The sequence below is a fragment of the Micromys minutus genome (genome assembly GCF_963924665.1).
Source record: "Micromys minutus genome assembly, chromosome: 23".
In the NCBI taxonomy this organism is placed as follows: Eukaryota; Metazoa; Chordata; class Mammalia; order Rodentia; family Muridae; genus Micromys; species Micromys minutus.
In genome coordinates this window covers 14,069,811-14,094,232 of record NC_137958.1, presented here as the reverse complement: position 1 = coordinate 14,094,232, position 24,422 = coordinate 14,069,811, and the positions used below count along the sequence as shown (strand labels likewise).

The window sequence follows — 24,422 nt, the reverse complement described above, 5'->3', positions numbered from 1 at the left end:
AGTCTGTGCAGGCTATGGAAAGGTCACAACACTGAAATTAGTCAAAGATAAAGTGGGAAAAACCTTAGAACATATAGGCACAGGGGAAAACTTCCTGAACAGAACACCAGTGGCTTATGCTCTAAGATCAAGAATCAACAGATGGGACCTCATAAAATTGCAAAGCTTCTGTAAGGCAAAGGACTCTGTCAATAGGACAAAACAACAACCAACAGATTGTGAAAATATCTTTACCAATCCTACATTTGATAGTGGGGTAATATCCAATATATACAAAGAACTCAAAAAATTAGACTCCAGAGAATCAAATAACCCATTAAAAAATGGGAGACAGATCTAAACAGAATTCTCAACTGAGGAATATCAAATGGCTGAGAAGCACCTAAAAAAATGCTCAACATCCTTAGTCATCTGGGAAATGCAAATCAAAATAAACCTGAGATTCTACCTCACACCAGTCAGAAAGACTAAGATCAAAAACGCAGGTGACAGCACATGCTGGTGAGGATGTGGAGAAAGAAGAACACTCCTCCACTGTTGGTAGAGTTGTAAACTGGTATAACCCCTCTAGAAATCAATATGGCAGTTCCTCAGAAAAATGGACATAGTACTACCTGAGGACCCAGCTATACCACTCCTGGGCATATACCCAAAAGATGCTCCAATATATAACAAAAACATGTGGTCCACCATGTTCATAGCAGCCTTATTTACAATAGCCAGAATCTGGGGAAAACTCAGTCCTTCAACAGAGGAATGGATACAGAAATAGTGGTACAATTACACAATGGAGTACTACTCAGCTCTTGAAAACAATGACTTCATAAAATTATTAGGCAACTGGATGGAACTAGAAAGTATCATCCTGAGTGAGGCAACCTAGTCACAAAAGAACACACAAGGTATGCACTCACTGAATATTAGTGAATATTAGTCCAAAAGCTCAGAATACCCAAGATACAATTCACAGACCACATGAAGCTCAAGAAGAAGGAATACTAAAATGTGGATGCTTCAGTCCTTCTTAGAAGGGGGATCTAAATACTCACAGGAGCAAATACAGAGACAAGGTGTGGAACAGAGACTGAAGGAAAGGCCACCCAGAGACTGCCCTACCTGGGGATCCAGCCTATATACAGCCACCAAACCCAGCCAATATTGCAGATGCCAAAGAAGTGCATGCTGACAGGAGCCTGATATAGCTGTCTCCCAAGAGGCTCTGCCAGAGCCTGACAAATACAGAGGCAGATGGTCGCAGACACCCACTGGACCCTCAATGGGGGAGTTAGAAAAAGGACTGAAGGAGCTGAATGAATTTGGAACCCCATAGGAAGAACAACAATATCAACCAAACAGACTCCCCAGAGCTCCCAGGGACTAAACCACCATCCAAAGAGCACACATGGAGGGACCCATGACTCCAGCTACATATGTAGCAGAGGATGGCATTGTTGGGCGTCAATGGGAGAAGAGGTCCTTGGTCCTGTGATGGCTCGTTGCCCCAGTATAGGGGATGCTAGGGCAGAGAGCAAGCAGGTGGGTGAGCACACTCATAGAAGCAGGGAAGGTGGAGGGGAAACCAGAAAAGGGGATAACATTTGAAATGTAAATTTTAAAAATCCAATAAAAGTGAAAAAATAATTTTTTAAAAAAGGAAAGTGTTCCCCCAGCATTTTAATCGTTCCTGGTAACTGCAGATCCATCCTGAAGATACATGACATTGCAGCAAAAACCTTTAAAACTTGGATCATATGCCTAGGTTCCTGCTAAATAAATCTCCTCACATTTCACAGTGGGCATTCAGTTTATCAGCTGAAAAATAGAAGTGCATTTCAAGATTTAGTTCTATTTGGAGAACTTTCGGGAAATCTCAAAATGCTATTCTGGCGTTGTTTCACATTGATAGGGCTTTGAGACAGTGTTCACCATGTTCTGGTCCTTTTTTCAATGGGGCGATCTTAAGACTGTTCATCATCTGTAATGGTGAAAGCGGCTGTGAATTGTCACAGAAGCATCCTGGTTGTAGCTCACACAGTTCACAACTGGCTACAACCGGTAATTACCTATGAAAGCTACCCAGCGGGGAGACACCTCCAGCACAGTGCCAGTTGGATTTCTCCATGTTTTATGAGTCAAGTGCATGGTGTCGTCACAGTAGGGTTTTGCCATCAAGTTCTGGAGGGTAGTCAGTGTTTGCAATAGGCTATCATGTTTGGGGGGTCTATGGGCTCTCACTTGCTAACAACTCCCAAAAGATTTAAAAGGCCAGTGTCAGGAATGGTTATTTGTGTTTTTGTAGTAGGGATAATGTTGACTCATTACGGGGTGACTCTAGTTAAACTGTGTGTGTGTGTGTGTGTGTGTGTGTGTGTGTGTGTGTGTGTGTGTTAGACAGCTTCTCCAGTAATAGGTTTCTGTATGGCTTCTTTAAGATGTTTTCAGTGTTTGCTTATTCTTCCAGCATATTCTCTCCTGTGTATCCCACCCTGTTTATCCCCTTTAACCTTTTATACCACTATATTTTCTCTCCCCTCCCTGGAGACCCACCTTCAATAGCCTCTAATTCCTGGATACCTATGGCTATTCCAAATTAAAAATCCATATCTGAAGGCTGAGATAGCATCTATAAACGATTTAAAAAAACATAAAACATCTTGTCTTTCTGGACCTGTGTTACCCCAGAGAGTGTTTGTTTCAGCTTCATCCCTCTACCTGGATTTTTTTTTTCTTAACCCTGATACCATTTGATTGTATAAAGGTACCACATTTCTTCATTACCAGTTCATCGGTTGATAGGCATCAAGGCTGTTTCTACTTCTTAGCTGTTGTGAAGAGAGCATCCGTGCACATGAATAGACAGGTATCTCTATGTATCCTGTGATATACCTATGTCTAGTTTGTGAGTCTTTTCCATAATGATTTCTACACTGGCTGGCCCCATTAGTTCCCCATTCCCTACACACACCAGCAAGCAGCATTCTCCTTCGATCATAGCCATTCTGACTGGAGTAAGTTGAAATCTCAGAGTAATGTAAATTTGCCTTTCCCTGATGGATGTTAAACATTTGTATGTGCTTTTCAGACATTTGTATTTTCTTCTCTACATTAGCGAATTCTTTATTTATGTCCCAATTTAAGACTGGGTTGTTTGCTTTCTGGCTGGTTAATTTTTCAGTTTCTTGTATAGTCTAGATACTAACCCTGCTGTCATTCACCTGATGACAGTGCCCGTTGCTCTACAGAAGCTTCTTGGTTTTATGATTTTTTACTTGTCAGTTGTTGGCCTTAGTGTCTGAGTTTATTGGAATCTTGTTCAGAACATCCTTTCCTGCACCGATGAGATCAAAGTAGTCCCTACTTTCTCCCTGATCAGACTTAGAATATCAGGCTCCTGACTGATTTAGAGTTGAGTTTTGCTCAGTATAAAAGATGAGGACCAACTTTTCTTCTTTTTTTATGTAACAATCCAGTTTGACCAGCGCCACTTGTCGAAGATGCTAGTTTGTTGTGGTTGTGGTTGTTGCTGTTGCTGTTGTTTTTTCCCCAGTGTTAGCCTTTTTGTCAAAAATCAGGGGACTGTAAATGTGTAGAACTGTATGTGGGTTCTTCAGTTCTATTCTATTGATTAGTATGTCTGTTTCTATGCCAGTATCATGCTGGTTTTATTACTGTAGATATATAGTATAACTGAAATCCAGGGTGGTGACACCTCTAACTATTCTTTTATTGTTCAGAATTGGTTTACCTATCTTGTGCGTTTTGGGTTTCCATATGAAACTTAAGATGTTTTTCTTTTCCTTTTGTGTGAAAAATTGCATTGGAAATCTGATGAGGGCTGCATTGAATCTGTTTGTGGTCTCTGTAGGATGACTACTTTCACAATATTAATCCTGCCAATCCATGAGCATGGAGATGTTCCCACCTTCTGGTGTCGTCTTCGACTCCTTGCTTCGGTGTTTTATTATCCTTTATACAAGGTGTGAATAGAATTGTTTCCCTGATCTATTTCTCACTTTGCTCCTTTTATTTGAAGTATCAAGCGTCAGATGTCTGTACTGAAAAGAGCTCCTCTTAAGAATCCTGCTTAGGAGGAAGCACTGTGGCCAACAGCAGCAGGTTGCAGAATTGGCCTGAGTGAGATCTACATTGGTCACGGGGCTCTGCATCTCTGTCCTCAGTCTAGTTCCTGATGAACCAGTATCCAGCCCATCCCAGGGATCTATGGAAATGCAGAGTTCTGAGGATTTCCTAAAGCAAGGTTCCAGACAACGAAGGAAATAGTAAATATGCCTCGTCCCACTGACATGAATGGATATGGCATTCAGGAGATGCCTGATACTTTCAAAATGTCTGCTGAGGTTCCTGCTTGGGGTTGTCAGCTTTAGTAAATAAAAATATCAAATTCACAGTTAAATTTGAATTTAGACAAAAACATTGTGACCCATGAAATATGGCTCATGCTGTATGTGAGACACGCTTGTAATGGAAAATTTTTTTACCTGATATGTCCATCTAGCTAGACATGGGCTATCTAATCTGACAGCTTATGCTCTAGTTTCTTTAAGGCTGTGCTTAGTTAACATACATAATTCAATGTAAATTCGGTGTGAGATCAGTGCTGTCCTCTCTCATGAGCCCACCCTCTTCAATGAACAGAATTTCTTGTTTAGGCTATTTTTGCTATATTTTTCCATTCCCATCTTACTGTACTTCTAGGTAGAGTTATATATAATACTTCAGTTTTATATGACTCTGAAGTGGCCAGATTTTATTTATTTATGTATGTGTGTATTTATTTATTTGTTTATAGCTGTCCAGTGCACTTTATATGATAGTGCATCTGAATTTCCCTCTCGGGTTCATCTAAACTTCCTCATCTGTAACAACTCTTGTTGTATTTAGTCCAGAGTGATACCTTGAAGCTTTTGTGGTCTCAAAACTCAAGAAATGGGTTCAAGTTTGTAAACGCACAGAATTGTGTGTTGCCAAACATGGCAGATCGTAAATGACCGATATGCACATAATGAGACAGATAATTAAACAATAATTAACCCCTCGGGAGAATTCTAATATGCACATTCTGTAACGGTGAGGAGACTAAAAGCCAGAAACTAAAACTTAAAGGAAAAAAAAGCCCTTTCTTTATGGCTTTGGATTTATAAGGAGGAATGACTTATCTCTAAAAGGCCCGAGGAAAGGGAATTTATATCCCTTCTTGTTTACCAGGGGTAAGCAGTTCAAGGCCAAAAAGGCAATTGTCTCAGCAAACCAAGCCAAGTAAAATGCACAGGACAGAGAAAGCTAAGGTAACAGTCAAAATGTGTGTTTCAGGAGACCAGGGGAGGGGTGTGTGTGTGTGTGTGTGTGTGTGTTCGATGAGGTGGAGGGGGTGAACTGCAAGAAGAAAATGCAGCAAACGATCTTTAAATAAAAGCTGCCAGTAGAAATCACTATCCACACACATGTGCAAGTATGTGTGTGTGTGTACGCGAGAGGCTGCCCAGCTGTGGGAAGTCTGTGGTCCTCTCTTACCAGAGAAAACCAGAAATAAACCTCAATATGATAACTTGAATGTCTCTTAAATGACTAATGTTTTTTTTTTTTTTTTTAATGTGTTTCGTTAGGATTATTTTCTTTAAATGTTCTTTGGAATAGACTAGGTTTCCTAGGGAGGCCATCAAGAAATTATAGTATATGACACATTATAGTATATAATATTTTGACCAGTCTATTATAGTATTTTGATAGTCCTGTCATCGAGGCTGAGCGGAAGATCGGAGGTTAATCATGTTGAAAGCATGACCCTCTGACTTAATCAGGACTAAACTGCATATATCTGAGATACATGTTTTTAATCAGAATGATTTAACTGTTTGTACCATGATTAATAAATTGCAAAGGAAATATAAGAAACTATACATAATTTGTCTCTAAGGAATAAATTCTGATACTTCCTCCTACCTATCTCTGAACTCCTCCTTGGTAACACAGAGAGAGGGCAGCCTCTGGTACTCAGCATTTCTTGGCAGTAGACATGTTCCAGAAAGCATCTCAGTGAGACCAGTGAAGTCCTGGGTCTGGACCCTTCTGTAAGGTCAGCCTAAAGGAAAGCTTTGTAAGGAAGGAGACTGCAGTGTCTGAGAACAAAAGGTGGTGGATTTACCACCCGAAGCCTTGTCTATGCCCCTGTTAGACCCTTTTGGTTCTGGCATTATTACTGCTGAGGCCTCAGGCACTTATACCTCTTCTATAGAAGGAAGAAATTTTTAATGTTTTAAGAAGAGACAAGCCTTTTATAACAGAGAGACCACTTTCAAAGCTTTTGCATCAAAGCCAGAGAGACTTCCAGTACCTCACAAATAACTCAGCGTCTTGTTGCCTGGTAGCCAGTGGGGAATGGAGGATGTCTGAGTGTTTGGGTGCAAGCCACATCTTTTCTCAAAAACAGAAACTCTCATTAGCACTTTTTTTCAAAAAGGGGATCAGTGGAGAGCAGCAGCAGGTGAGATTTAATAAGATGAGTCTGGTTTTCATGTGTTGGTTTATATGTATGTGAGTGATCTGCCTTCACACACACACCCAGAAGAGGGCATCAGACCCCATTACAAATGGCTGTGAGCCACTATGTGGTTGCTAGAAACTGAACTCAAGTTCTCTGGAACAACAGCCAATACTCTTAACCAATCAGCCATAACTCCATCCTTTGATCTGAGTCTTAGTAGAGATGTATTAATTACTTTTAAACATAAGAATAACAAATATTTGTTGTTTTTAAAGTATATAAATGGGTCCAAAAGTTCAGAATTATTTCCTACCCTAAGCCAGGGGTTTTACCTCTAAAATATATCTAACATTTTACCTGTCTACTCTTAGCATCTCTCCTGCTCCTGCTAGGTGACAGCCACCTGAGCATGGTTCAGGGTTGGGCCTTCTAAAGCAACATTCGCCATTGTTACGCAACTCTCTTTGCACCTCAAAATTCTCAGCTGTCAAATGAAGAACATTTTTCTTAGACTCGGTGGTACAAGAGGTTCCTTTAGCTTCCCGAGGAAGGCTCACAGCCCCTCTGGGTTGTCTGAGCTGCTCTCAGATCGTTTGGAGTCAAACACGGTGCAATGTGTGCCCGGGAGTGTGCCTGGGAGTGTGCCCCGGAGTGGGATGTCTTTCCCAAGCTCAGATGTTGTCTTCTTTCTTCCAGGTTTCTTTTCTCCATGGAAAACTCCAAAGCCTGTAAGTTGGAATTCCTATGTTTCTTTCTTTATTTCCACTTCCTATTTATGCCTGGTAAATAAAACAGGGAGCTGAGGAATTGAGTGGCCTTAAGCGCTCTTTCACCCCTGAGATTAATTCCAGGATATCAGAAAAGCAGGCCCTGTGTGACCCTGTGCCCTTCTTGTCCTCAATTACAGGGCTAAGTTATCTTACTTTCAGAATTCCGCTCATTTTAATGCTTTGTGCACTAAATGTGTTTCTTAGAGTTGACTTTTAAAAAAAATATTTCTTAACTATGACAGAAAGAATACTTGTGAACAAAATGCTAAATATGACCTGTTTTCACTTTTGTGTCCTGACAATTTGGCAATAGATTTTAATGTACAATCGATATAATTGATTCAGGTTACATATGAACCGTGAGGTACGGTGAACCAGAAGAGTACTAGCAAAGCACTGAACAATAAACCTTAGCAGTTAGTGCTGTGAGTCATTTCTGCCAGGACAATGCATGTCTGCATGGTCACCTTTACCAGCCATTTTCTTCTACTGTCTCTCCCACAATACTAGAATAACTTACACTTCTATGATTATCCCCATTGCAAGATACACACCAACGTTTTCAGAACGATACGACCAAAACACTTTCTAAACCTTTTGTTTTTCCTATCACAAATACTATGTTGTCATGTAGTCACATTGAATTTTCAAAATTAATACATACTCTAGGACTGGAGGGCATGTTCTACAAATCAAATTGTTTTCATTTTTATTTACATTCTAATATCTATAGAAAGAAATACATATGTGTATGTCTATGCACATATATTCTAGCTCTGTTTTGATAAGTAATATGTCCTGAGTATATATTTATATGTATCACTGAATATAATATACATGCTAAACATGACAATCACTTAGACTAGAGTTTCTAAGACTATTCAAATACTGGTGACTTCTACCATCACCTAACCTCTTTAGTCGTCCTTTTTTAAAGATGCTGAAACTTTATGCCAACATAGGAAATTAGTGGTTTTCAATAAAGATCTTACAAAACTGAGTTAGCTAAGTGGGCTTAGCAGTTAGAGACAGTCATCACTTGCCCTAACGTTGAAACTCTAAAGTTGTGTTAGCACTATAACAAAATGCCTGAGATCAGAACTAGCCTATAAAGAGGGAAGTTCCTTTCTATGATTGACTGGCCCTAATTCTTAAAGCTTGCATAGCTAGCAGCCCCTCATGGCAAGAAAGCTTATTTTTTATCACAAGCCAGGGAAGAAAGGAAAAAAGGGAAGGGCAAGGGACTTCAGTCCTCTTACAGAATACACTCGTGGCATGCTCCATCTCCCAGGTTCCACACTTCTCAGGCATGCTGGTCCAAGGGTCAAGTCTTTAATACATGGACATTCAACACCCAATCTATGCAAGTATTAGCTGCCTATGTCTCCTAAGCCCAGCTGGTTTTCAGGATTTCCTTTGCCTGTGACTTAGAATGTGCTCCCCTTATAGAATGTCTAAATCCTATAGCTGGACAGATACAGTGGCAAGTCAGGACACGCACAACGTAGATCCTCACTTATGACTCTGCTCAGCTAGTCTACAGCATACATCAGAGGGAAAGCAGGGTGCCTTGAACTTAGTAAATGACTTAGTGATGTATGCGATTTTGAAAATGGCATTTTTAAATGCATAACGGGAAACATGGCTTATCTTGCTCAGCTTCTAAATAGTTCCATCCCCAACTCCAATCTGGGCTCTGTGGCTATGTACATCTTTATCTGATTTAACCAGGAGCCTTGCAGCCTCATCATGGTGTAACAATTATGCAATCTAGTGACTTCCTTACATGTACTACAGTCACACAAATTATGTCATTTGGCATAATTACAGCATTTGCCATCATTATAGTAATTACACCCCATAGTCAATAATTCCCAAAAAGGCTTTATAGAACCCAGTGTACAATTAATCCTGAACCTGTGCATCTTTACAAGAGCTAAGGCCTAGGCCTCCAGATTGCAAGCTAAGTAAATAAGCAAGGCCTTTGATTTAATGTCCTCCACATGTCTATACAAAACTCCTTGGACTAAGGTCCTGAAGAGGCCCAGTCAGTCAGAATGGATACTCTTAAGCATACTTCCTGCGTTCAAGTTTGCTGCTCCTCTTTGTTGGTTTATGGACCTTAAAGTAGCGGCTTAAGGCCTCTGCATCTCAAAGACCATATTTGTAAAATAGAAGAAATGCTAATACCCTCTTGTCTGTTGCTATGGGGATTCTGAGTTAATCCATGTAAAGTGCTTACAATAGTGTTTCAATGGGTTGAGCTCAAAAGGTATAAACATCTATCACTGTAGAAACCAGATGCCAGTGCACAAACTCTTAGCACATAAATCACTCCACAGAATGAATACAATGTACTAAATTGTTAATTAAAACAAATATACCATACCCACACAGTGTCTGGGTCCAGACACCTGTCTTTTAAGTAAGACTGATGACTTATGTAGTGAGGGAACTTCCTGATTGAGACCTGGCCCCCACCTTGGTCTCAGCCAAGTGGCACTCAGGGACTTGTAAGATGCTACTCATAATGAGTTCCCATTGTTTTCACATGGCAGGATCTAGGTGTATGTTTCAGAGAATCCAACCCAATGCCTTCATTGCCCAGCCCCACATATCATAGTACAGGAGGAAGTTTAAACTTGTTAGGTTGTGTTTCCCCTGCTCTCATAGGGAAGAAAACAAATTGTAGAAATAGGATTTTGTAGGGGGAAAGCCTTTCTCCTTCATTTCCATTGTTAATCTTGTGAGATGTTTACAAACATCAACCTAGTTATGGTCACTGCTGAGACAAGAGCATCCCAATAAGCCTAGTTGTAAGATACATGCTAGTCAAATATGATAAACTGAATTACCCAAGGCCAGGGAAGCAATGGATACAATAAGTAATACCCATGGCCTTGAGCAATGGGACAGAATCCGAATTCAAGGTATTCATGGAATCTAGAAACCAAGGTCTCTCAGAAAGTAAGGTGGAGTCAACAGAACTAACCTTTCAGCCTCAGCACAGGGTATCTCTCAGCCAAGAGAAAGGTTTACTCAGTAGCCTCCTGGGTTGGCTATTTTGGCTTACTTCTAAGTAAGCCTATTTTGAGGGAGTAGGATAGGAACTACATGGGGGAGAAGACTGGATGTCTACTTTTCCACAGGGATTCTGTACTCCACAGCTTTCAAAGCGCCCCTGACAGAGGGGAGGGAGTTTTGATGAATGCCATTGCAAGAAGTTATGGATGCTTGACCAGGCACAACCTAGACTTTTGACTAATTTCCCAACCTCTGGGCTATAGAAATTATAGAATTTGTCAATCTGCCACAGAGAATTTCCTCTAAAATGCCTAAAGCATTATTTGTTCTGTTAGCTTTATGACTGCTGTTTAGAAATACCAATATTTCACCAGAAGCATAGCTTCTTCAGTGGTTATACAGGAGTAATATGCACACCAGCAAAACACATGTGGATATTAAAAATCCCACAGCAAAAGATGGAGGAGGGCGTGTTTCCTGTAGTTCCATATTGACAAGTGGGATGTTAACCCATCTTAGACCATATTTCTAATGTATTTAATTTTTAGCATTTATCATCTTAAGAGTAAGAATCAGAACCAAGAAAGTCACAGCTAAAATGTATCCATGCAGCACCTAAAAGCAGTCAAACTGATCACTTTTAAAAGCTATGCCTTTTAACACAACTGTGACCTGGTACATCATAGCAAGGTCACCATGACAGATGAGAAGAAAACTCTCTTATGTCAGTGTTTCTATTAAGATTGAAATACACATTTAAGAGTTTCTACTAGCCCAGAGAGAGAGAGAGCCGGTCACTGCCCTCTGAACTCAGGGCCTGTCCACAGACTGCTGAGCACCCAGAAGAGCCTCAGAATCATTCTCCCACCCAAGCCCATGAAGACAGAGCCGATTCACTGCCATCAGAACTCACTGCCTGCCCACAAAGGGCCAAACACCAAGGAGCAATCTCCGGCCTGAGTTCACAGGTCCTCAGACCCACAGGAGAGACAAGCTCCAGTCAGAAATGACAAGATCACCTAACATCACAGATAACAAGATGGCAAGAGGAAAGCGCAAGAACCTAAGCAATGGAAACCAAGACAACCTGGCAACATCAGAACCCAGTAGTTCTCCCACCACAGCTAGTAGATTTCCAAACACACCAGAAAAACAAGATATGAACTTAAAATCATACTTCATAATGATGATGGAGGTTCTCAAGAAGTGCATTATAACTCCCTTAAAGAATTAAAGGAGAACACACGTAAACAAGTAGAAGCCCTTAAAGAGGAAATACAAAAATCACTTAAAGAGCTCCAGGAAAATACAAGCAAACAGGTGAAGGAATTGAAAATGGATATATAAACAAAAAAAAAATCACAAAGGGAGACCACCTAGGAAAGAGATCAGGATTCATAGATGCAAGCATCACCAACAGACTACAAGAGATGGAAGAAAGGATCTCGGGGGCAGAAGATAACATAGAAAACATTGTCAAAGAAATGCAAAAATTAAACAGCTCCTAACCCAAAACATCTATAATATCCAGGACACAATGAGATGATCAAGCCTAAGGATAATAGGTGTAGAAGAGAGAGAAGACTCCCAACTAAAAGGCCCAGTAAATATCTTCAACAAAATCACAGAAGAAAACTTTCTTAACCTTAAGAATAAGATGACCATGAACATACAAGAAGCCTACAGAACTCTAAATAGATTGTACCAGAAAAGAAAGTCCTCCTGACACATAATAGTCCAAACACTGAATGTTCAAAACAAAGAAAAAATACTAAAAGCAGTAAAGGGAAAAGGACAAGTAACATATAAAGGCAGACCAACCAATCAGAATTACAACAGACTTCTCAACAGAAACTATCAAAGCTGTAAAATCCTGGAGAGATGTCAAACAGACCTTAAGAGAACACAAATGCCAGCCCAGGTTACTATATCCAGCAAAATTTTCAACTACCATAGATGGAGAAACCAAGACATTCCAGGACAACCCCAAATGTACACAAATTCAATACTACAAAGGATAGTAGATGAAAAACTACAGCACAAGGAGGGAAACTATGTCCTAGTAAAAGCAAGGAAACGTTTTTTTTGCAAAAAAAACAAAAGAAGAAAAGCACACAAACATAATTCTACCTCCAACAACAAAAATAACAGGAAACAGCAATCACTATTCCTTAATATCTCTTAACATCAATGGACTGAATTCCCCAATAAAAAGACATAGACCATCGGACTGAATAGGTAAGCAGGACCCAGAATTTTGCTGCATGCTGGAAACTCATCTCAGCAACAAAGACAAAGACTACCTCAGATTAAAAGTCTGGGAAAAAAACCTTCCAAGCAAATGGTACCAAGAAAGAAGTGGAAATAGCCATTCTAATATCCAATAAAATAGATTTTTGACCAAAAGTTATCAAAAAAGATAAGGAAGGACATTTTTTACTCATCACAGAAAAAATCTATCAAGATGAACTCTCAATCCTGAATATCTATGCTTTAAATACAAAGGCACCCACATTCATAAAAGAAACCTTACTAAAACTCAAAGCATATATTGTACCACACACAATAATAGTGGGAGATTTCAACACCCAACTCTCATCAATGGACAGATCATGGAAGCAGAAACTGGACAGAGATGCAATGAAACTAGAAAACGTTATGAAACAATTGAGTTTAACAGACATCTATAGACCATTTTATCATAAAACAAAAGAATATACCTTCTTCTCAGCACCTCAAGGTGCCTTCTCCAAAACTGATCATATAGTTGGTCATAAAACAGGCCTCAACAGATATAAGAATATTGAAATACTTCCATGCATCCTACCAGATCAGTATGGACTAAGGCTGGTCTTTAATACAACAACAACAACAAAAAAGCCCACATAAACATAGAAGCTGAACAACACTCTATTCAATGATAACATGGTCAAGGAAGAAATAAGGAAATAAATTAAGGACTTTTTAGAATTTAGCAAAAATGAAGGCACAACATACCAAAACTTAGGGGGTGCAATGAAAGCAGTATTAAGAAGAAAACTCATAGCTCTGAGTGCCTTCAGAAAGAATTTGAGAAAGCATACACTAGCAGCTTGTCAGTACAGCTAAAAGCTCTAGAATAAAAAGAATCAGACACACCCAAGAGGAGTAGATGGCAGGAAATAATCAAACTCAGAGCAAAAAACAACTAAGTAGAAAAAAAAACTATACAAAGAATCAATAAAATCAGAAGCTGGTTCTTTGAGAAAATCAACAAGATCGATAAACCTTAGCCAGACTAAAAGGAGGGCACAGAGAGAGTATCTAAATTAACAAAATCAGGAATGAAAGAGGAGACAAAACAACAAAAACTGAGGAAATTCAAGAAATCACTAAATCCTACTATAAAAGCCTATACTCAACAAAACTGGAAAATCTAGAGGAGATGAACAAATTTCTAGACAAAGAAATAGAAGCAGTCATCAAAAGCCTCTCAAGCAAAAAAAAAAAAAAAAAAAAAAAACAGGACCAGATGGATTCAGTAGAGTAAAAGTCCTAATACCAATACTCTCCAAACTGTGCCACAAAGAACACTACCCAACTTATTCTGCAAAGCCACAATTATACTCATTCCTAATCCACAAAAGGCCCTCCAAAAAAAAGAGAACTAAAGACAAACTTCCCTCATGAACATTGATGCAAAAATATTCAATAAAATTCTTGCAAACTGAATCCAAGAACACCTCAAAATTATCATTCATCTTGATCAAGTAAGCTTCATCCCAGGGATGCAGGGATCCTTCAATATATGGAATTCTTTCAACATAATCTACTATATAACCAAACTCAAAGAAAAAACATACATGATCATCTCTATAGATGCTGAGAAAGTACTTGACAAAATTCAAAAGCCCTTCATGTGAAAAGTCTTGGAAAGATCAGGAATTCAAGACCCATACCTAAATATAGTCAAAGCAGTATATAGCAAACCAGTAGCCAACATCAAAACAAATGGTGAGAATCTTGAAGCAATCCCACTAAAATCAGACTAGACAAGGCTGTTCACACTCTCCCTATCTATTCAATATAGTAATAAAAGTCCTGGCCAGAGCAATTGGACAGCAAATGGATGTCAAAGGGATATAAGTCAGAAAGGAAGAAGTCAAAATATCACTATGTGTAGATGATATGATAGTATACTTAAGAGACCCCAAAAATTTCACCAGAGAATTCCTATAGCTGATAAGCAACCTCAGCCAAGTGGCTGATTATAAAATTAACTCAAACAAATCAGTAGCCTTCCTTTACTCAAAGGATAAACATGCTGAGAAAGAAATTAGGGTAAAGACACCCTTCACAGTAGCCACAAACAATATGAAATACCTTGGTGGGACCCTAACTAAGCAAGTGAAAGATCTGTATGACAAGAACTTCAAATCTCTGAAGAAGGAAATTGAAGATCTCAGATATTGGAAAGATCTCCCATGCTCATGGATTGGAAGGGTCAACATTGTAAAATTGGTCATCTTGCCAAAAGCAATGTACAGATTCAATGCAATCCCCATTAAAATTGCAACTCAATCCTTCATAGAGTTTGAAAGAACAATTTGCAAATTCATTTGGAATAATAAAAACCTAGGAGAGTAAAAACTATTATACACACACACAAAAAAAAAAAAAAAAAAAAAAAAAAAAAAAAAAAAACTTCTAGAGGAATCACCATCCCTGACCTCAAGCTATATTACTGATCAATTGTGATAAAACTGCATGGTATTGGTACAGAGATGGGCAGGTAGATCAATGGAACAAAATTGAAGACCCAGAAATGAACCCACACACCTATGGTCACTTGATCTTTGACAATGGAGCTAAAAACATTCAATGAAAAAAATACAGCCTCTTCAACAAATGGTGCTGGTTCAACTGGCAGTCAGCATGCAGAAGAATGCTAATCAATCCTTTCTTATCTCCTGGTACAAAGCTCAAGTTCAAGTGGATCAAAGACCTCTACATAAAATCAGGTACACTGAAACTATTAGAAGAAAAAGTGGGGAAGAGCTTAGAACACATAGGCACAGGTGAAAATTTCCTGAACAAAACACCAATGGTTTATGCTCTAAAAGCAAGAATAGACAAATGGGACCTTATGAAGTTGCAAAGTTTCTGTAAGGCTAAGGACACTGTCAAGAAGACAAAATGGCAGCCAATAGATTGGGAAAGGGTCTTTAATAATCCTACATCTGATAGAGGTCTAAAGTCCAATATATATAAAGAACTCAAAAAATTAGACTCCAGAGAATCAAACAATCAGAAAGCTAGAATATAGTGAATTAAATAATCCTATTAGAAATGGGGTAAAGAGCTAAACAAAGAATTCTCAACTGAGGAATACCAAATGGCCACGAAGCACCTAAAGAAATGTTCAACATCCCTAGTCATCAGGGAAATGAAAATCAAAAGAACCCTGATATTTCACCTTACACCAGTCAGAATGGCTAAGATCAAAAACTTAGGTGACAGTAGATGCTGGTGAGGATGTGGAGAAAGAGGAACACTCCTCCACTTTTGGTGGGCCTATAAGCTGGTATAACCACTCTGAAAGTCAGTCTGGCAGTTTCTCAGAAAATTGGACATAGTAGTACCTGAGAACCCAACTATTCCTCTCCTGGGCATATACCCCAAAGATGTTCCAACATATAACAAGAACACATGTTCCACCATGTTCATATCAGCCTTATTTATAATAGCCAGAATCTGGAAAGACCCCAGATGTTCTTCAACAGAGGAATGGATATAGAAATTGTAGTACATTTACACAATGGAGTACTTCTCACCTGTTAGAAACAGTGACTTTATGAAATTCCTAGGCAAATGGATGGAACTAGGAACTATCATCCTGAGTGAGGTAACCCAGTCACAGAAGAACACACGTGGTATGCAGTCACTGATAAGTGGATACCAGCCCCAGAAAGCTCTGAATAACCAAGAAACAATTCACAGACCTTACGAAGCTCAAAAGATTAAAGGCCAAAATGGGGATGTCCTTAGAATGGAGAAACAAAACATTCACAGAAGGAAATACAATGTCAAATAGAGGAACACGAATTGAAAAAAAGATCATCCAGAGACTGACTCACCTGGGAATCCAGCCCATATGCAGTCACCAAACCCAAGCACTATTGCTGATGCCAAGAAGTGTTTACTGGCAAGAAGCAGATATGGATGCTTCCTCAGAGGATCTACCAGAGTCATACAGGTACAGCTGAGCATGCTTGCAGCTAACCATAGGTCTAAACACCGGGACCCCAATGAAGGTGCTAAAGAAATGATTGAAGGAGTTGAAAGGGTTTGCAACCTCATGGGAAGAACATTATCGACCAACTAAACTCTCCACAACTCCCATGGACTAAAACACCAACCATTGAGCACACATGGAGAGACCCATGGCTCCAGTTGCATATGTAGCAGAGGATAGCAGTGTCTGGTATCAATGTTAGAAGAGGCCTTTGGTCCAGTGAAGGCACATTTTCCCAATATAGGGGAATGCCAAGGCACTGAGGTGGAGAGGGTGATTGGGAGAGGGTGTATTTTTCTGGAGATAAGTGGAGGGGGAGGGAGGAAGGGAACAGGGTGGGGAGAAAGGGATAGCATTTGAAATGTAAACACAGAGAGTATCTAATAAAAAATAATTTTAAAAATATGTTTCTACTAAGTAGAAGTAAAAGCCCCTGTGAGTATAAAATTAGCTTCGATTTTTATGACACTTAAAAGATTTGTCCCCAAAGTGTTATGGTTTAAACCAAATACTCCTGTTAGAAGTATAAGTTGGTTCTGACTAAGATCTGTTGCTGGACCTCAGGCAAGTCAATTACCTGTGAGACTAGAGGTTCCATTTAATGTGAGGCAGCTGAACTCATCCTTGCTAGCTATAAAAACAAGCATCTGAATGAAGGCCTGGGCAGGGTCCCATACAGAAAACAATTTAAATCCAGGCTAGCTGAATTAAAAGTCAATAACCAGTATTTGTACTTGAACCCCTGCCACAGTTCCAAATGGGTTGGATGGGCGGAGGGGTCATTACTGTCACCCACAGCATGTCTGGAGAGAACAGGTGTCTGTGGTCACTCACATCTCTTCTAGTCTTCAGAGTATCGGTAACTCACAGGTAGGGATAGGAATTGGAATTCTGTGTAAAAAGAGGATCAAGAAGATGGAGGAGGAAACAGAAAGTGATAGAACCATATCAGTTTTTTTTTTAGGTGTCCCTATTTTAACTATGAATTCATGACTTCACTAAGAATACTCTCTGAATAGCCACTGCAGAAGGGGGCTTTATTGACAGCTGGGAGTGGTAAGTGCTGCTGGGGACAGGAAGTAAAGTGGAGTAGCATCACCCAAGGTTTAGGCTGACTCTGCTAGGAAAGATCTGCATCTAGTATCCAGGTTACATGAGGGAGAGGATGCAGGTAGAAGGAGAAACAGGGAGGGTCTGCAAAGCCTCAGAGGCAGGAAAGCGTGCAGGGGAGCCAGGGAAGGACGTGAGTACAGTAAGCAGGGCCCACATCCTCATGGGAATTCGGCCTTGGTCCTGAGAACCATATTGACCCTGCACAGGCAAGGTCCGGGGCAAGAGGCTATAACCATCCAGCTTTACACACAAGGCCTGATTTTTAACGGTAGAGAGAGAGGAGTCAAGTTCAAAGGAAGGGCTATTGGTCAAATCAAGGTGAAAGTAGCAGTAACAACAGCCTTCATGCTGAAAGGCTGGGGTTAGTTCCAGCTTTGTGCCTGTCCCCATGCTATGGTAGGGAACAGGGCTCGTGCACAGCCAGTGAGGAAGTAGTGAGCTACAATGCTAACGGAGATATTTTAGGGAGACCTTACAACACCCACAGTGTATGAAACTTCCTAGAAGACTGTAGTTCATTGGTGCCAGACAGTCCCATACTTAACAAACTTTAGGGGAAGCGATGGAATGTTCAGCTGCAAAGGGAGAAGTTATGGAATATTCTAGAGATGTTGGCACATACACAGATGCTCACTGAATGTGCATAGACTACTTCGATTTCTGTTTCAGAGAGTATAATAAATGGGGACCATCTTCCATTAAGACAAGTATTACCCTCTTTCTGAGCATATGCACATAAGTTATTTTGGGATACATGCTATATTTTATAAAGAAAAAACATCAGAGAAATGAGGAGTTTGCCAAAGAATTCTAGCTAAGATGTAGCAGGGTTATATAAGCTTGTATCCAACCCCAGGTACGACCTTTACTGAGAGCAACCTGTGTCACGTTCTTACACAGAAACAGGGGTATGTGTACCAAACTCTTCCTGGGAGCAAAAGTCCACATGGCAAAGAGGTCTTTTGTAAAGGTAACAAGAAACGGAGCCACACTGAATCCAGCAATCACACTCTCTGGTGTTCTTTTCTTTCAGATGATGGAGAGGTGGGAGAACCAAGGCAGTCCTCAGACAAGTTTATCTGCTCCGGCCATCCCACAGAACCTACCCTTCCCACCTGCCCCTCCCAGGAGCTCCTTTCCTGATTCAACAGAGGCCTTTGACCCACGGAAGCCTGACCCCTATGAGCTCTACGAAAAATCGAGAGCCATTTATGAAAGTAGGCGTAAGTGACAGTCACGTAAAACAAGGGTGCCTCTAGAGTGGCCGGTGAGAGTGGCTGACACCAGCCTGGGGGATACCTGGGGGCTCAGTGACCTGAGTGATTTTTTATTTTTGTTTTGTTTTGTTTTCAACCTTCTGAGGCTCAAAGGTATCTCCAGAGTAAGACAGCTACTCTACAGTTAGCCTTCAAGCCTGGCTTCTCTTTAGTGTAATTGCCTTTTAAACGGAAATATGTTGATTTTTTTTAAATGAGATGCAGTGTGAATGTTTCCATACATGTACATGTTGCAGAATGATCAAATCGGGATAATTAGCTTAGCAAAGAAAGGATAGCTATAATAAGAACATTTAAAGCCCCATCTTTTACCTATGTTTAAACATATATTATGATTAGCTACCGTCTCATTGATGTGTAACAGAACTTAGTTTTTTCCTATCTAACTAGTCTCTGTGCTTGTTGACTTCAAGAGCCTGTCATGTCTAAACGTATCTTTGGGGCTTCGGTTGCATTTGTCCCTAAGCCCCTGAAGAAGTGAGGATGGAGTCGGGTTGCTAGTTTGGTTCAAGTCACCCAATAAAATAAGGCAATGTTTGGAACTTCTAATCCATTCAAACTGATCTTGAACCTAAAGCTTAAGTTTTATTGTCTGAGAGCCTTGAAGGCATTCATTGGTGAAGTTCAACCCTTGAGTAAAATAAAATTACAGGCAAATCTTTCCAATTCAGAGGCATGAATCAATCCGTCCCCAAAGCAGGGAGAAGCAGGAACCAATCCTCACAGCCTGAATCTTCTGCTGCCTGCGCATGCGCCTCTGCTGCGCATGCGCCCCGCTCCCTCTCTGAAGACCTTTGGAATTATTTGGATTTTTAGTATCAAATACATCTTTGTTGTGTCCCTTCCTCTCCTCTATGGAAACTGAGTATATAAAACATGACACTGAATAATAAGAACTCAAGGAACCGTAGAGGAATCAAGCGTCTTTTAAAAGGCTTTGGTCCCTGATGCTTCCTTCACAGTCTGCTGGTTTCCCTCGCTTCCACCCCCACCAGTAGATGGGTTCCAACTTCATCTTGTGCATCTTGAATAGGAAGTTCTCAGTCCCGTGTGGTCTCAGGGGATCTGGAAACTGCTTACTCCTTTGATGAGTTCAGGGGCTGAGAACTACGCACCCAGCTGGTCGAGGGAAAAGCAAACATTATGCCCTCTCTATAAGAGCTCCTGGAAGTCATTTTGGTTGTTAGGACAGCCGGCCATTGAGAAGTCATTTTCCTCAGACTTGAGCCCGCACATGCGCACACCCTTAAATAATCAGAGCCAACTTACAGGGTTCTCTTCTGCCCTCTTGGCATACAAGACTGAAATCTCTTTAGAGGGTTGGGTTCTTGAGTCATCTACTACAGTAAAGTAAGAGCAACATGGGCAGTTAGAACTGAAGAATGGAGGCTGTAAATTTGGAGTACTGGTGCTCATTAAATTAGGAGGGAAAAAAAAAAACCTCAAAGCTATCAGCCCAGCCCTCACTATATTTCTACTTCAATAGTCAAGTATTTATTGAGTACTTACTTTGCTCTCAGCATGGTGGCAAGACACCAGATATGAACAGTATGCCCTGCTCCAGAAAACAGAGGCATTAATGAATGGAGGGAGGCACAGCTGATGCCCCTGCTTTCATGGACAAAATACACCGAAGGACTAAGGGATTGTCCCCAGGTCCTTGGCTTGCTTAATTGTATTCTGGGACTGTGAGGTGTTGCTTCCTCTTGGTTTTGTGCCTTTGTTGGGTCACTTGCTTCTATCCTTGTGTGGTTTGCAGAACAAGGCAAGGCTGGATGATTCAGGACAGAGGCCGAGATTGTATTGTTTTCAGCCAAGTTAGTTGTCCCCTCAGTTTCTGAACAGGAATTGTACATGACCCTTATTCAACCCTAAAGCAATAAGGATTTCTGTAAGGAGCATCAGCCATTCCACTTCTGTTCCCTGCAGCATCCTGGATCTGAGCAAAGCAGCCATCTCAACCTGCAGAACCTTCCTTTGCCACCCCCCAGGGAGCTTTTTTATCCCTCTGCAAACAGCAATAACAGTCCCTCCCCAAGAGCCTGAGCCCACAGCAGAGTATAGCCCACCTGCTGGTGTCCATCAACCTTCTAAGGTTTTAGGGTCTCAGGCAAGCTTTCAAGTCACACTCTCAGGAAGCTCATTTCCTCCCCACCTGGGCGTCCTTTCCGCCCGGTTACTTTATAACACTCCATGAAGTGGGAATGAAACACAGAAACCATGTGAAGGAAAGGAAAACTCAGTCCCTGAAGGTGGAGGAGCCACTTGATCACAGGCTTCATTACTCACTATTGGAACACACATCCTTCGGTCCTCCCTTCCTTGCCCATTTCCAAATACAAAAATGTCTCATTCTCTCACATTTTTTTAGAGTAATGCCTTTTGTGATTTATTTTGATGGTCTCACAAAATCGCCCAAGCTAACTTTAAACTGGCTTCCCAAACAGTTATACCGAGATGCTCTGGTCAACTTAACTGAAAGTTAAAAAAAGCCCAGCCTAGGCCTCACCTTCAAACAGGACTTCCAACAAAATGATCAGAAAGCACATCAAGCCCAAATAGAAGTTCAGATTTACAATTTTTTCATTGCAAAACCCCTCTGCGTACATTTCTTCTAATCGCTTTCAGTTTAGATCTTCCGAGTCTTTTGCCCGTAAGATTCTCCCTGAGGGAAAACAGAACCGGTAAGAGCAGAGAAAGTACGGAATAGAGTGCTACTCTAAAATGCAAACCCCTTCGAAGTTTCCCTGCTTTAGTGCAGATCTGAGCATGCTCCCTTACCACCCTGCCAGGAGATACCAAGATTTTCATTTTCACACTCAAAGTGGGTTGCAGTCTCCAAATAGAAAGATGCTTCTCCCCGTATGAGCCTGGGCTCTGCAGAGCCATAGAAGGTTTGGGGTCTGCAACAAAATTGTGAAGAACTATTTGGAGGCAAGTCACCATTTCCCCTGTAAACGATGGGAATTTATCAAAGGACGTAAATGCTGCTGAGCCTCATTTGACTCCTAATTAGATTAAGTTGTCAGTTTAATGTGCATGCACAGGACATCTTAATAAAGATGTGCTCCTTGGGGACGCTGTGATTTTAAACAAAGAAAGAGGGCCATAGGCTCGTGGAGCCCCATGAAGCGGAGTGTGACAAGTGGGTAGTCTGAGAGGAAGCCAACAGCGCCTCTCATCTTCCTGAGATGTTCTAAGATGAGGAGACACCAGAAAAAAGCTCAGAAGAGAAGAGCTTCCACCCACAGGCAAGTGGTGCCTTCCGCTTGTATCCAGAGATGGCCCCACAAGGGTCTACAGCAGTCAACACTGTCAAAAACTCTGGTAGGCACTCAAGAGAGAAAATTCCCATGAACTCATGTTTAATTAGAAAATTAAGGTGAAATGCATAGAGAAGGTTTCTGTGCAAGACTGCCTCGTGGCACATGGTAAACAGTAACACAGGGACTTGAGTGTGTACAGTGGAACAGCAAAAATAACTACAAATGCTGGTCGTTTCCCAGCTTCTGGTACAAACCCACCTTGGCCCTCGGATAAGCATGCTATTATAGCAGTTTCTGATGAACCTCATTAAAGGAGGAACTTTCTCTGCAAGCACAAAAGGAACAGTTTAAGTATCTGATTTATAAGGATTTCTAATGTTCAGCCATATATGAGGTTTCCAACATGGAGTGGGAAAGTTATTCCTAAAAACACTTCATCCTTCCCCACATGTTCTGTATGTGTGGTTCTAGGTTCGTTCCAACCCTGTATTTCCCAATGGGAAATGGTTTTTGATGATAAAGTAACCAATGAGACCATGTAACTGCACCTGAGAGTTTCCTGGGGTGCCCTGGTCTGGATTGTCCTGTTATGGTTATTAATCGTGTTTCTGTCGTTCTCCAGAGACCATCCTTATTTGAGCGATGAATCATCTAATTTTCATTTACTGCATGGCCTATTCAAGAAATAGCCACCATGGTTAAGAAAAGTGCATTTCTAATATACAGAGCCCAGCTATGAGCTTTAACATTAAATCTAAGATAAATATTTAGTTACTTAATCAAGTAATCTATTTAATAAAGTTTTTGCCTCAAGTTTTATCTCTAACTAGTCTTTGGCAGTGCCTTGTTTTGTGGTCAATTTCTGGTGAATGCCACACCCTTGCCCCCAATCCTAGAAATTGTAGGTATGTTCAGATCTTGAACATGGCAAACTTGAATAGAGAAAAACTAGGTCAGAAAGCCTAGCACACTTAGTATAAGGCCATTGCCTTTTGAGTTCTTAACACAGAGGTTAAATCCAATTCAACATTGCAAAGATCCCTGAACCAAAAGACACTTAATCTTGCCAGTCTCTGCCCCGCCCAGGAAAGACTGTATCTAGGTAACAGCAGATGCCAATCACATCTCCTCCTTCTGGGAGTTGACAAAGCAACTGAGGAGCTTCAAAGAAAGTGAGTGTTGCTCACTTTGGGCTCTTACAACATAAAGCTCCAACTAGTCTAAGGAAGCTTGACCACTGAAGGAAGAAACAGCCTGTCTTATTACCTCATTTTCCTAAGGCCACGTTTAGTCTGTTTAGCTTTTCAATATCAAGTCGTAGAGAGATTTCAGAGCACGCTCTAACATGCAGCTGAAGTAGAAGAAAGGGTCCAAACTGCCATCCCCGGCCACTCTCCCACACTGCCTGTCCCTTGCTCTGGAGCAGAAGTGACTTGCCACCAAAGGTTACCACCATACTTGTTTTTCTCTTCGCATTGAACCTTGGTTACTGTAAATGACAATCTAAGAAGTTCAACTTGTCCACACTCCTTCGTGATATCACTCAAGAATATAACCATAAACATGTCCAGGGCCCACCTGTCTGATGACTCTGAAGGCAGAGCCTCTTTCAAACAGAAGTCCCTGGAATTTCTCCAGGAATAGTTTAGACCAGTGACTTTTCTTTCCAGAAATTAGAAACCATAACAAGCCACCTGGGTCTCCCTGGCAAAGCAACAATCAGAAGCACCCACGGGTCGGAAAAGAGCCTAACAGGGGATGCGTATGATTTTCACCTGCACACCCAAAATGAAATTACAGCCTACAACAGATCAAGGCAAATGTGTCTGCTGCTCTAGGGCTTCCCTTTGGCTGATCATTACTTAGTCATCCCATTGCCCTGTGTAATGCACACACAATTCACATTGTTCACAGACAGGTACTTATATTTCCCAAGGGTAGGTTCCTTCCTTTGTGAACACTGGGTAGAGTTTGCAATGCCTCCTGTCCTAATCAAAGAGCCATTTGGGAAATGGCACCATCTACCACAGTACAGCTCCCAGAGACTCAGGAAAGTGATATTGGAGTGGCCACATCACACAAGGCTTCCCCAGCACTCAGAATGAGAGGCCTCAGGCACATGTGAGTCCTTCACTCAAGCTGACCTGACCCCAGGACCCCTTCTCCATGGGATCCAATGCTGGAAAGGGCAAACAC

At 40.9% G+C, this 24,422-nt stretch overlaps 1 protein-coding gene across 3 annotated transcripts in view; it reads left to right on the top strand.

Moving 5' to 3' along the window:
• Nucleotides 1-24,422, top strand: part of MAGI2 (membrane associated guanylate kinase, WW and PDZ domain containing 2) — a gene marked incomplete at both ends in the record, with an annotated part of 1,373,853 nt that overhangs the window by 1,203,395 nt on the left and 146,036 nt on the right. For all 3 annotated transcript variants that reach the window (XM_080936244.1, XM_080936243.1, XM_080936245.1), the window contains 2 exons: nt 7,199-7,230; nt 18,717-18,906. In XM_080936244.1, coding sequence (XP_080792370.1) covers nt 7,199-7,230; nt 18,717-18,906 — 222 coding nt within the window. The remainder of the gene's footprint in view (nt 1-7,198; nt 7,231-18,716; nt 18,907-24,422) is intronic.